The 14,227-nt window shown below is 50.6% G+C and overlaps 1 protein-coding gene across 1 annotated transcript; it reads left to right on the forward strand.

Moving 5' to 3' along the window:
* Nucleotides 1-8,806: 8,806 nt before the first annotated feature.
* BARHL2 (BarH like homeobox 2) lies at nucleotides 8,807-13,423 on the forward strand. Its single transcript, NM_001192297.1, has 3 exons — nucleotides 8,807-9,410; nucleotides 11,134-11,359; nucleotides 13,111-13,423. Exons 1-3 carry the CDS (start codon nucleotides 8,807-8,809, stop codon nucleotides 13,421-13,423), a joined length of 1,143 nt encoding a protein of 380 aa, NP_001179226.1.
* The last annotated feature ends 804 nt before the right edge of the window (nucleotides 13,424-14,227 follow it).

Raw genomic sequence — 14,227 nt, forward strand, 5'->3', positions numbered from 1 at the left:
ATGGGGGGGGCGGAGCGGAGGAAGAAAGTTTACTTCTTTGTAAGGGGAAGGAAGGACCAGATGCGTGGATCAGGTCAACAGAGCTTCGCTGAATCTGGCGGGTGGCGGGAGGTGGAGCGAGAGGTCGGGTGCCTGTCACACCTGGGCGCCCGGTCTGGGCAGGCGGCACCTCTCTCATCCTCGGAGAGGCGGAGTGCTGGTAGGAGTCTTCCCTGGCTGCTGCGGACGGGCCCGGCCAGGCCGCGGGCGCCGCGTCGCAGCACGCAGAAACCACGATTCGGCGGTACAGTACATTTTCGCACGGATTACAGGCAAACGCTGGTAGCTCAGTGTAAATGTCAAGCAGCAGCTTTTAATAAAGGAATGTTCAGATTGTTAGATTGCGCAGTACAATGTGAGTTCTGTGCCGCAACCCCTTCCCAATCCTACTTCAGTCCCCTCCCCCCCCCCCCATTCCCGTCACACCTCGGCGCGCGTTACAAATATATTACATATTCAGAGTGATCTTGCCGCAGCGCCCGAGGGAGGGGCACACTCTCGGAGCTTAACATCCACCTCGCCGAGGGCGGCGGGACGCCCGGGCTGACCGCTGGCAACCGGAACGGGGAAAAGCCCCAGATCGGACCTGCTCTGCGGGCGCTTCTTTTACACTCCTACCCTCGAATCTCGGAAAGAAATTCCCATTGGCAATGGGATCCTAAAAGCGCCTAGCTAGGAGGCGGGACCTCCTGTTCTCGGCCAAGGGGCTCCAGTTAGGAGTATTTTAATTCTTTCACGACGGCCCTCCCAAACCTTAAAAACTTAACCAATTGCAGGCACACACACAAAGGGGGGAAGGGTAGCAAAATCAATCCGCCTAGTTCAAAGAGCCAGGGCGTGGGAGGAGGCTGCAGGGCGCTTGGCGCAGGGCCGAGTGCACAGCGGAGGGTACTATCGACCCGGCGCAGGCGGCAGACCCCACCCGGAAGATACCTGGCTGTGTGTGTGTCTGTGTGTGTTGGAGAGTGTCAAACCTTAATTCATCCCACTGCTTGCCTGTCTCTTCTCCCCTGCCAGCCAAGAGCCGCCCATCCTGAGAGAGAAAAATGTGAGTGTGGGCACATTACGCACCATTAGGGAGACACTACGGTTTTAATGTGGCCTAATTAGTGCCGCTAACAGAACAAATATTATTATATTGAATAATGATAATATGATGAAAATATTAATGCTTTTGAACTTTGCACGTGGGAGCCGTTCGCTCGGTTCTCCCGGGACAGCCGAAGCACGACTCAGACCCATGAGCAGCCGCGGTCCGACGCACGTCGCAGACAGGCCGACAGGCCGGCTCAAGGACATACCTGTGTCTTTGCGGACACACAAACCACACCTGGGCTACGCCATGTACCACCCACCACGCAAAAGACCTTTTAACGGCGTCCCCTTTTTCTCTGTAGCAGGCCGTGAAAAGCGAACCGTACCGGAGTCCGTTGGGGTCTGTTTCCTGCACTTTTGCTGTATACCCCAGGAATGCTGCGGTGTGCGCCCCGGGTGTGTTTCTCCTTAACAAGGGCCGCCAGACAGGTGGAGTTTCGGGAAGAGGACCTACCTAATTAGCATTTAAATTTACAGCCCCCCTCTTATTGCCAAATACTTTTCCCTTGGGAATTTGGTGCAAATCGGGCATTTGACAGTTAGAAAATGCGGAAGCCTCCTTAAAATATTGGAAATCTTAAATTCTCCTAGCGAGTTGGGAGGGTCAGGGGCATGGGGGAAGCGTGAACGGGTTGGGTGGAAGGCATGGAGTGACTAGTGGTGTACCAGCGTCCCAGACGATCAGCATACCCACTCCCACTTCCCTCCTCTCACCCCATTCTAGTGGAGCCCCAGAAGGCCGAGACGAAGAGGCTGGCAGTCCAGTGCTCAATACCTGATGACAGGCCAGCTCTTGGCTGCTGGGCTGGACAAAGGCAAGGGCCTAAGCAGAATTTTCAAATTGAGGCTATCAGTCTGTTCTGCAAAGTGGGGAATGTGTGGTCCTGGCCTGAGAGCGCCCCCTCTCGGGCTGAATTGCTTCCTCCCCACTGCTTGCGGGCCCACAGTTCAATTCCCCGCACATTTTGGGGTCCCTCTTCCCAGAAACTATGTCCGCGCTAGCTGCTGCTGATTCAGTGATTCTCCGCGGCAGCTTCTCCTCTGCCGGGTTCGTCCGGACTAGAGATCGCCTCCTAGACACGTGTCCAGTTCAAAAGATCCTGGGACAGGGGCAAGCGGTTCGACCTGGGTGAACCAAGGAGTTGGAGGATGTTGCAGACCCCGGAGAGGCTGTCAGAGTGGATGCAGACCGCCCCCGCCCTTCCCTCGCACCGAATCAGAGAACTCAACCCCGCCCGCACAGGAGGCAGGAGCAGGGGCGGGGAGCTTTCAATTTGTTCCAGTGATGGCTCTAACTTAATAAGGCGATTGATTAGCGCTCAAAGTGCCGTTTTAATTAGCCGCTTGTTAATTAACATCGCAAATGAATTTCCCCTTCCCTGATTGGCATCTTCACCCAGCGCTTTGAGGCTTTCGTCTCTCCTCTGCCTGGGCGCCTCCATTCCCTCTGAACCTCACGAGTTAGTGGAAGAATCAACTTCGTTCATAAACCTTAGAGCCTTAAGAGTTCTATTTATAGCAGTACTGACGTTGTCACACGGGGGCCCTTTCATTTCTCTAGGAACCCGTCTTGAATGGAAATGATTCAGTTTAGGAGAGGTGAAATAAAATCTCTCCCCACCTTCTCTCTCCGATCCTTCAACTGCTTCCACTTTTTTTTTTTTTCTGTCTCCATACCTGACTTGGAGGGAGACTTCATTCTACTTCCAAAATTTGGAACTCTAAAAAGTAGAAAGGAATAGATATGGGCTTCCCCTATTCCCTTACAGTCTTGGTAGGAGGGGGCTGGACCATTTCTTGGGAGCAAAAATCTAAGACTGTGTAACTTGCTGTAAAATTCTGCTGCTGAGGTCTGTGAACACATGTAGTTATTTCCTGTTTCCTTCAAGATGCTCCAAGAGTATTTTGTACCTTCCTGAAGCACACAGGAGAGATGCCTAGAGCCAATATGCACCCACACATTTGTAGCCCAGCACTCCAGTTAGGAGATTAAAGGTTTGACAATCTTTGGATATTTTTGCACTGTTATTACTCTTAGCTACGATAAAAATCCCTCACTATATCATATCCCTCTACTTGGGATACATCCCTTTTCTTTCATGACTGAACACCCACTTTTTTTCCTTTAGGAAGCCTTTCTGTTCCCCTATCTCCTCCCAGGGTAGGACTCCCCAGTCTTTACTTTTGTATCCTCACTGCAGCAAATTCATGTTGCCCTCTTGCATGTTCATGCTCCTGTTAACTCTCTCATTCTCAAGCACCTGGCACAGTAAGCATATTGTGCAATGTTTATGGGCTAAGTGAATGAACAAAATGAGTGAGCAAGGAAATGTGAAAAAATACAGCTACTGTATGTTACCTATAGAACCTCTACCAAATAATTGCCACCACTGCCTTGTTCACTTGTCGAACTCTTGCTTCACATTTTGTAAAGAGCTTATACATAGAAAGTCTTACTAGGTCATCACAAATACCCTATTCTATGCAAGGATGATACTCTTCTTTAATAGAGAAGGAAGTTGGTGACCAGAAAGGTTAAGTGCCTTGTTCAAGTACATTGGAAAGTAGCAAAATGAGACTGAAACTCCCTCTTCCAGCTTCCTATCCTTTACATGTCTACTTGCCTTCCTGCTGTTTGCTGGGCACAACACAGGTCTAAGCCCCAAAGAAAGCCAACTTCACTCAGTCTCTTCTGAACTGCTAATCTTTGTGGTGAAGCTTATAGTTCTCACAAATTTTATTATGGTGTGTGAACCACCTCTTAAAACTTTTATTCCCTTCGAACAATTAGCAATGACATAGACTATCATTTAAACCTGTTCTGTTAAACAGTTTTCAGTTACCTTGTTCTTTGCTCTCACTTTACTTTTTGTCTCTCTCTCCTCCCAATCTCCACCCTCTTGGTTTCAGTTTAAGGGACTTAATTTCAGTGTTTTCATCAGTGTTTTAGAATATTATTTTCCTAAGCAAACAAGCTTCAAATAATTAAGCAGTTGGAAATATATTGATAGGCTGAAAAAACAAGCAAGCAAGAATGCCTTCAACGTTTCTGTAGCTTTGTAAACGGGGCGAGAGGTCACACTATCGTCAGGGAGTCAACCTTAGGAGGAGGAGAGCTTATTTGTGTATCTTGCATCTTTTATAAAAAAAGAAACAATAGCAGGCTCTTTCGGTTTGGGGCTCTTGGCGCCGCCCAGTGGAGGGAAGCGCCTTTGCACTCCATTCCTGTCAGCTGGCATTGTCATCAAGTGGATCCTTAGAAACATTCAAATTAAATGCGATAGGAAGAAACATCAGTTCTAACTTCATTGTAATCTATAGGTGCGTTTCTTCAAAGTTCAGTTCTGTTTTTTTTTTTAACCTTATGCTGCAGTTTAACACAATCCCAAATACCAAATTTTGATTATAAAAGAGGGCCACTGAGAATGTACTGAGAACTTGTTAAAATATTGGGATGTTTGAATCATTCTCTGTGGTGGGGAGGAAGCATCTTTAGTGGTGCTGAAGACTGATGTGTTCTTCAGAGCCAGTAAGAAAAAGTTCTTTATTATTCATAGTTGGCCAAAAAAAAAAAAAAAAAGCTTTCTCTGAAGGAATTTCAAAAAATCTTTCAAAAATTAAAGAATTCTCTTTCTTCCTCTAAGAAAATGAAGACCTGAAAGTGGAAGGTCGTTTTCAAACCTGTGTCCGTTTAGGGACTATATTTCTTTGTATGTTTGTATATTTCTTCAACGGGAAACTCAGAGATTAATCCAGTTAATGCAACTCCTTTTCTATTCTTGGGGATTGGAAATGTGACTTCCTTGCACCCTGTTCTGGGTCTGAAATTTGATTTTCAAATGAAAAAATTATTCTTGCTCTGCTAAAAAGTGCACGACTTCTTTGGGTATAAACATACATACTCTCGGGAAAAAAGGCAAAAGAGGGATGTGTTTAAAGAAAAAAGAGCAAAGTTAAAAAACAAAACCCCAGGTCTGAAGAATTTTTTCTTTAAGTTTACCATCTAGTCTTCGAGTTCCTTTTTGGATATTCAGGCCAGTACTACATTTTCCTCCCTGGTAGGGACCCCAAGTCGGATCTTGATAAAAACCAAGATCGTATTTTCTCCCTCACAGCTGTCCTTTTCCAGAGCTGATCTCCTAACATCCCAGCCAAAGAAATCTATGATCTTAACCTTTTAAGAAAAGCTCATCCAAGACTTTCACAAGGTGCGGCCTACTGAGCTTCTGTTTGCTTCCCTTGAGAGTTTTTATAAAAGTGAACACTCCCTTCCCCCCAACACTTCCATCTTCTCTCTTCCTTTCTTTTTAGATTTTATTTTCTCTTCGGGTCATATTTCTGTCTCCCCTGCTAATGTTGTGAATTATTCCAAGCAAAAAATCCTGTCAAACCACCCAACACAAGCTGTGCGATCAGCCTTATGAGCTCTTGAGTCATTTTAGGCGTCGGAACAAAACAAAAACAGGTTTAAATGAATTATTTATCAAGGTAGAGAATAACTGATTTGTGCAATGCCTTCAGTCCAGGATCTTAAATTTGTTTTCACCCCTCCCCACTTCCCACCCAGAAAAAGCCGACAGGGAGGTGCGGCTGGGAGCCCCAGGTCTGGGAGGAAACACACGTCCTTTGGAAAGTTGGTGGGTGATGTCAGAATGAGAAGAACCGGAACTGATATTTGAGGGAGAAGGATAAGTTGCGTCCGCCTGCAGCCTCAGGCGGCCCCAGCGCCCTTCCTACAGAAGCCAATTGTGCCAGGGGCTCAGGGGGCCCGGCTTTGTGGGCGGGACACTGCCGCCTTGGATAAGAGAGATGTCTTCTTAAATCCCAGGCCCGTGGTTCCGAGTTTCCCCCGAGTGAGGCTGAAGCCCGGCCGGCAGGCTCCCAGGAGGGTCTGCTTGGCCAGTGAGCAAGCAGTTCCCGCTCCAAAGGCGGCTGGTCCAACCATGCTCCGGGCGTCATTCAGCCAGTTCTCGGCTTCCCGGCCCAGAGTGTAGGGACTCCATCCAACCGGCCCACCACGCACTCCCGAGGGACTCCCCTCACCCGCTCAGGCCGCGGTCGGCCTCTATCTGCTGCTCGCCCCGCGTCCCCGCCTCGGCTCACGAACCCTGGTTTCTCCGCCAAAGTCCCCTCGTCTTCTGAGAGCCGCCTAGATTGTACATCTCCTCCCCTCGGTCTTCCGTCTTTCCGCTGTTCTTCTCAGAGACATACCCGTAAGAAAATAGCACGAAGATGGTTAAGAAACAGCTCAACACAACCTGGAAATAGCGCGGGCTTTTTTTTTTTTTTTTCCTGGGTCAAACACATCGAATTCCCTAGGAAAACGCAGGATTAGTCTCCCACCTACCCCCTTCCGGACCGAGGACTCACACAATGTAGTTCCAACAGAAAGGCAGGATCTTGTCCCAGGAGGTCATCTGCCTCCCAGACACCAACCCCACCCGCAAGTCCTCAACAGAAAAAAGTCGGCTCCTGTTAAGAGACCTTCAGAACCACAACTAAACCCAGATTTCAGCCCAGCCCTGGAAGACTTAAAAGGCCATTTTCTACCATCATTCTGCACCTAGTTACGGAAGCTATGCCAGCCACTCAGATTCATAGGGTTCTTAAAATGGTAATTTGGAGTAAAATGTAACTCAGAGAACTTTGAATCATTCATTAGCACCTTATAATTACTCTGCTAATTAGGTTGACACGGCACTTAATCAGGAGTAATACGCCGTCTTGTCAGTGGCACTTCCCATTACTCTGACATTCAACAAGAGACAGGTTGGAGACGTCCTAGAGAAAATAATGCAAGTTGATACCCTCCGACGAGGCGTCACAGTCAAGACACGCTCCAGGTCCCAAGTGGATCCACAGTGACTGTTTCCTTTCCAAAAGGGCGGCCGGAGAGGGCGAGGAAGGGTGGGGGGGTGGGGGGGGGGTTGTGGAGAGAGAAGGAGACAGAGATAGAGAGAGAGAGAAATTGAGACTGAGATCTGCCTGGTGGCGAGGAGGGCATACATGCTGCGGCCCCACCACTCGGTTCCCGAATCCCAGGCCGGCCTGATAGCACAGTGAACCTTGGCTGCCCTCGGCGCTAGAGAACGCCTCGAGGCATTATTGTCCCCGCTCGGGAGAAAGTGTCTGGCCACGTATTTCTTCCAGCACGGGCCCTGACTGGAGACCAGGCTGGCACCCCGGTTTTGAGCAGCAGGCTACTTGTCTTCCACCCCTACCGAGAGTGCCTGGTGGACGCGGATCCCTCTCCATTTCCCCCTCAGGGACCGGCTGCCCAGCTGGGCCACATCCGGGACGCCCGGGCTCTTTGGGGGAGAAATCAGAGCTCGGAGTCCGCCCGCCCACCCAGAGCTCAGGCTGCTGGAGTTACACACTTCCCCCTGGGTTCCTTCAGGGAGTCCCTTCCTCTGCTCTCAGTGTCTTTGGACTATTCAAGCGCTTGTTTGAAGAGATGCGTGGCGGCAGCGCTGGAGTTTAAAGGTAAGCCGCAAGATTCCTTTTCTCTTCCTCTCCTCTTTCCCCTCCCTCTTCGGACTTCTTAACGGCAAATCAATACTATTTTCTCGCTCTTCTCCCCCCACCCCCCTTTTCTTTCGCTTTTTCTAAAAACTCCGATTCCCTTCTCTAGTCTCCCTGTGCTCCCTTCCCCTATCTCCCTTTGCCCTCTCGCGTGATTGTGAACGCGGGGACCATTGTAGGACTAGGTATTTTGGTTGCAGGGAAAGGGATGTGCGGGTTCCGAAAAGAGCAGCGGGGCCAGAGCCGGGATAACTGACGGGTTCGCGAGTCGAGCGCCCATTGGCTCCTGGCACGTCGACGTCGCTCGCTTGCGCGGGCGCGGCCAATGGGGGCGCGGGGCCCGGCGCGCGGCCTCGGCGGCGGGGGCGCGGGGCCGGCGAGGCTCTGGGAGCAGCGGCAGTGGCCGTGACGTCACGGGAGGGGGTCGGCGCCGCCCGCTCGCCGCCGGATTACAAGCGAACGCGCCCGGCAGCGGCGGGAGTCGCTCGGCGCCGCGTCTCCGCTACCTCCTCCGCCTGCGCCTGCTCCTTTTTTTCCCTTCTCCTCTTGTTGCCGCGAACGTCGCGGCAGTGTCTGCTCCACAACTTTCCAAGAAAGTTCAGAAACTCGTCTCCGGGGCGGCCGGGTCGCGCGCGGCAGCTACTTCGGGGAGCCGCCGGGCAGCTCCGAGGGCGCGCGGCCGCCCGGGCTTCACGGTCGCTGCACCTGCCACGTCCGTCGCCGCCGCTGCCGCCTGGTGCCAGGCTGTGGGCAGACCCTGGCGGTGGCGGCAGCGGCGGCGGTGTCGGGGTCACCTCCTGCTGCCTCGCCTCCGTCTGGGTCCCCTGCGTTGCCACCGCCGTCCCACGTGCGCTATCGTTCCTGGAGCGCACGCTCGGTGCTTCCTCAACAATTTTTGTAACTTTCCCCCTCTATCTTCTTTTCTCCCAACTCCCCCTTTTTTCATTAGGGTAAAAAAAAAACAAAAAGTGTCGAAAGTGTCCACGGATTGCCACCTCCCAATTATCCTTCCTTTCCTCCCGCCCCACTTTTTTTTTTTTTAAGCGGCGACAACATTGTTTAGTGTTATTTTGTTTGAACGATCGATAGCTTCCTTTGCTTGGTCGAGGCGGCGGCGGAGTGGTGTGGACCTCATGTAGAAACGACAACAATGGAAGGGGCCAGCGGGTCGAGTTTTGGAATAGACACGATTTTGTCCAGTGCCAGTTCGGGCAGCCCAGGCATGATGAATGGAGATTTCCGCCCGCTCGGCGAGGCCAGGACCGCGGATTTTAGGAGTCAGGCCACTCCGTCCCCCTGTTCGGAGATTGATACCGTAGGAACGGCGCCTTCCTCTCCCATCTCGGTCACCATGGAGCCCCCGGAACCGCATCTGATAGCGGACGGGCCCCAGCATCACCACCACCTGCACCACAGCCAGCAGCCTCCGCCAGCCGCGGCCCCTCCGCAAAGTTTGCAGCCTTCGCCCCAGCAGCAGCAGCAGCCGCCGCCGCCGCCAGCGGCCCAGCAGCTGGGCTCGGCCGCCTCGGCCCCCAGGACTTCCACCTCTTCTTTTTTAATTAAGGACATCTTGGGCGACAGCAAACCTCTGGCGGCGTGTGCACCGTACAGCACCAGCGTCTCCTCTCCCCACCACACCCCAAAGCAGGAGAGCAATGCAGCGCACGAGAGCTTCAGGCCAAAGCTGGAGCAGGAGGACAGCAAAACCAAACTGGACAAGCGGGAAGAGTCCCAGAGCGACGTCAAATGCCACGGTGAGTCCCGCCGCCTCGGCTCCCTGGGCCGTTTAGCTTCTCCTCCTCCTGCTCCCCTTCCGTCTCGCGCGAATCTCTGATGGGATCCGAAGGCGCTTCTCAGCTTCCAAGGCGATCCGGCCACAGTCAAAAACTGCAAGCGAGAGGGAGGCCGGGGCGTGCGATTTGGGCACTCGTCCCAAGTTCTGTTTATTGTTAACATTTCTACATCCCCAACCCTCACCGCCACCAGCTCCTTCCTTTGTTTTACTTCATTTTAATTTATTAGGAAGGGGTCAGGCGGAGGGGATCTGACGGGAAGTTCTTTCAAATTTCGTAGTGCCTACGGGTGTGTTCACAACGTGGTGTTTATTTTTTAATGCAAATTATTGCGTTCCTCCCACACATAGTATTTTCTAAACACCCGCACAGGAATTATCAGATATAGAGAAGGAAAAAATGCCGAGTTGATTAACAGAGCAACTTAAAAAAAATTATTACATAGTGATTAATATAGGGAAGGCCACACGGTAAAAGATTATAATTAGTGTTTCAATTTTTAAAAATACCCTTCCTACTCCATAGCCCTAACTAAATATGTGTATTTCACTCAGAGTTTTGGCTCTTAACAAGTAATTGGGAGGTTGCATTTATGAATAAAATTTTATGTAATTGAATGTCTATTTTTGTAAAATCAGAAGATGGCAATGGAATTGTCCTTCAACTCCCTTTTTCCATTTTCTCACCAGAAAATTTCATAAGTGTTCTGGTCTTTGCATGGCAAGAGTTTTAATATCCAAGGCGAGTTCTTTTTTCCCCTTTACTGATAAGTTGATTATTACTAATCTTTGTCATCTCTGGGAAAGATGTGTGCTCTCTGGAAGGTAGGATATTGCCTCTTCATTTTACTATTGTAGCATTAGCATAATAGTGCCCAAAACAGATGTACAGTCTGGTCTGGCGATTTTTTTGTGCACCAACCTCCCCAGTGGGTCAATTAGAGAGATTATTGTTCTTCCTGCAGGGAAGATCAAGGAGTGAAGCAAAAAACGGGTACAAACAGAGAGGGATTGACATATCGATTTCCCAGCATTTCAGTAGAAAACCAAAGTTGACAAATAGAATCCGGAAATCTCTGGGCTGTCACCTGGATGGGCTCAGTGATTTTGAGCTGAACGCAGTGTCTGGGAGACATTCTTTCTGAAGCTTTAAGAGACCCGATGCAAGCAGTTGCAGAGAGCCAACATTTCCCAAGTGCAACTGAAAAAGGAAAACAAATGCCTATAACTTTTAGTAAACAGAAGAAGTAAAATGAAAAAGGTACCCCCTCATCAAAAAAGAAAAGTTGAAAGATCTTTTAAAACCTAATAAATCAGAACATACGAAGTCAGAGCGAAAACAGTAAAAGAAAGGGACAGGGTCTTTCTCAGTCAAGGAAACAATTAGGAAAAGGACCCTTTATCATAAAGTATTTTTCCATTTCCAAAGATGGGAAGATTCAACACTCTTTTGGAAGCCTTTTAGGAGCTCTGCACGAGGCTCCACATTCAATAGCTAGCAGTTGGTCTTCTTTCTCCATCCTGGCTAAGGCTCAAGTATGTGTATAAGGAAGATGGCAGAATATAGCCCCCCTGCTCCCCTCAGACCAGTGACTGGCTTGGGAATGTAGAAGTGTGTGCCAGGAGGACAGTCCATCCTTCCCCATTCCAGGCTACCTCAAGGCTATGTCTGGATTTCTGTGTAGGAACAAAGGAGGAAGGAGACCGGGAGATTTCAAGTAGCCGAGAGAGTCCCCCTGTGAGAGCCAAAAAGCCTCGTAAAGCCAGGACGGCTTTCTCCGACCACCAACTCAATCAACTGGAGCGTAGCTTTGAACGACAGAAGTACCTGAGTGTGCAGGATCGCATGGACCTGGCGGCTGCACTCAACCTCACTGATACCCAGGTCAAGACCTGGTACCAGAACCGCAGGTAAGGGAGGCTGTGGTGGGGAGCAGAGGCATCTGGTCATCTGGGTCAAGACAACTACACCAGTCTTCCATCCCATGTGGCCTCGGAGTCACTAGGGAGTCAGAGGGCCTGGAGTGGGCAGTTGGGGGGTTTTCAGACTGGAGTAGGGATTAGCCATACCTCCCAGGTGATGAGTAGCTGGAGTTTGGAGAATTTTGCACTTCTAAGTGTCTTTCATGTATGCTGTTTTTCTCTCTCAAATCTGAGTGGCTGAAATATCTCCCACTTTGCCTCCAAATCAATCAAGCCACACCTTCTTAAATCGAGACATCTGTGTAGCAGACACTCAGGCCCATAAAACCGATGCACTGCACCCTTTTGGGCCTGCCCCAGGATGGCTCCAAATATCTATAACCAGTCACTAAATCTGGCTATAGCTGTTCTGAAGAGCGGACCCACTGGCCTCGGCTTAAAAGTCCTTGCCTGGCCTGTGAGGCAGCCTGGAGGAAGGTTAGGGTTGGCAGCCAGTCAGGCATCTAGACTGAGGGTCTGTCCCCTATTCTGGCCACGTCAGAGCCCTCCAGGAACCACAGCTTCCCTTGAAAGGAAATTAGGAAAGGAGCTGGCAGTACTTGTAGGCCCCTGAACTGCAGTGCGAACACCCAAACCCGGCAATCTGGGGCCGAGGTTATGCCGGGTTTCTAAGCCTGACGGTTGTCTCCCTTGTCTCGATTTTCTCTCTCCCGCCTTTTCCCTCGTTTGTGTTCTAATCGTCCATAAGTGTGGTTGGAAATGCCCATCCAGTTGTCATCTTTACCATAATTTTCTGTCTCATTACATACGGTTTCAGCCACCCTAATTCTGTCGGAAAACATTAGTGTCATTTGTCGCCAATTTAAAACGGGTGACATGTTTATTAATTTGGCTGGAGCTGCCGGGTATGGAGGGCCCACCAGCCCTGAGTTCCTTCAGGAGGCATGTGAGCAAAGGCCTGCTGCCTCTTCTTCCTAGTGGGGGTGCGGTGGGGGAGGGAGGAGACCAAGAAAAGCGGATCACAGGTTTTAATTGTTACTCTCTCCCAGAGGAGACAAGATTTTGAAATGCATTTTTCCCCTCCTGGAATGGCCCCGAGGTACTGTCCCCTTGGGAGAGCCCTCCCTCAAACGAATTCCGTTTTGAAACCTTGTCACCTTCCTCACTCTGAGCCGCCCGCCTGCTGTAAGGTCCTGTCAGGCTGATGAGAGAGATGTGTCTCCACAGCCTTGGGGACCAAAAGGGGCAGGGGTCCCAGGCCCAAGAGCCTCTGTGTCCCTTTGTTTGCGGTTTCTTCTCACTCGGTCTGGAGGAAAGGGGGAGGGCAGAGAGCATACACTCTGGGATTGTTGGGGAGCCACTTGGGGAAGAGAATTAAAGGAGGGAGGAAGAAGACTGCCATAGAAAGAGTGGTCTCAGTTGATCTCTAGAGAAGTTTCCGCAAGTAGCCAAACTATAAGGGTGGCAACAGCAGAGCAAAACGTCCGGAGAAGGCAGCAAAGCTTGGGGAATTTCATTTATGAATGTCTGTTTGGGAAGCCAGCTTGGATTTGGGTGATTCTGTGAGGGAGAGGGTGGGATGGGGGCCAGGAGGTGTGGTTCCTTCCCGATTCTCAGCGCTCTCTAAGTCCTCCTTGTCCTCCCCGAGGAAGAAGAGGCCAGTAGGGGAGAGAACGGGCCTTGGGGCCTGGACTGTGCCCCCAGCCGCGGGGTGCATGCACATCTGTTTTTTTTTTCAGGACCAAGTGGAAGCGGCAGACCGCGGTGGGCCTGGAGCTACTGGCTGAGGCGGGGAATTACTCGGCACTGCAGAGGATGTTTCCATCGCCTTATTTCTACCACCCAAGCCTGCTGGGCAGCATGGACAGCACGACCGCGGCGGCGGCCGCTGCCGCCATGTACAGCAGCATGTACCGGACTCCTCCCGCGCCCCATCCCCAGCTGCAGCGGCCCCTGGTGCCCCGAGTGCTCATCCATGGCCTGGGGCCCGGGGGACAGCCAGCCCTCAACCCCTTGTCCAACCCCATCCCAGGTACCCCGCACCCCCGGTGAAGAGCGAGCCTGCAGACCCTCCCTGTCCCCTCCCTGACCAGGACAGCTGCCCCTCCTCTCCCCCAACCAGGCAGTCTGCCCTCCCTTGCAGTCTACCAGGAAGTAAAGAAGTGAGAGAGGAAGATGCTCAGCAGTGGGCGGGGGTCCCCCCCGAAAGTGCCAGCCCTCCGCACTTCATCTCCCCACCCCCAGAGACAGGGCTGGAAAGCTCCCCCACAGCAGTGTGACTGGCGAAAATGCTGACCCCACACAGAGTGCGACCAGTAAGTGAAAACATCAACAAAAACAAAAACCTCAAGTTCTTTTTAAAAATGACTTTAGGGACAAGCAGGAGGGAGGGTGGGGGGTGGGGTAAGGAGGGAAGAAAGAAGGGCAAGGAGAGGAAACTGCACAGGCAGAGAGAATTGTAGATGAACAGCCTCAGATTCCAAGGCAGAGGGCGTTGCTGTGGACATTCCGTCTGGCCCAGAGAAAAGAGGAGGGTAACTGAGAACTTTGCACTGAATTCTCATGACCTTTTTTCTTTTGGAAAAGTGGCATGCTCCATAATATGAAAAAAAATGTACATTTGAAATACTGAGTGATAAGTGATATATCATATTTATTATATGTTGTCCAAAAAAGAGTCACTTATATACCTTAGTAAAACATGATTTTTCTTTTCATGTCTTTTTGATTCAGTAAAATAAATGCTTAGACAAAAATATAGATTTTTTGGTGATTGAAAATTACAGAAATAAAGTTTATCTTTTTTTAACAAGTGATGAAATCCGAGGGAGCTGATTTTACTAAAGCAGAGTGTAC

The sequence above is a fragment of the Bos taurus genome, chromosome 3, assembly GCF_002263795.3.
Source record: "Bos taurus isolate L1 Dominette 01449 registration number 42190680 breed Hereford chromosome 3, ARS-UCD2.0, whole genome shotgun sequence".
Taxonomy (NCBI): Eukaryota; Metazoa; Chordata; class Mammalia; order Artiodactyla; family Bovidae; genus Bos; species Bos taurus.

What these genes read in the sequence shown, in the direction of transcription:
- BARHL2 (NM_001192297.1), top strand. Translation starts at nt 8,807, where the DNA reads ATGGAAGGGGCCAGCGGGTCGAGTTTTGGAATAGACACGATTTTGTCC. An exon ending in GAGCGACGTCAAATGCCACG is followed by an intron (nt 9,411 to 11,133) that starts GTGAGTCCCGCC and finishes ATTTCTGTGTAG; the next exon opens with GAACAAAGGAGGAAGGAGAC. An exon ending in ACCTGGTACCAGAACCGCAG is followed by an intron (nt 11,360 to 13,110) that starts GTAAGGGAGGCT and finishes TTTTTTTTTCAG; the next exon opens with GACCAAGTGGAAGCGGCAGA.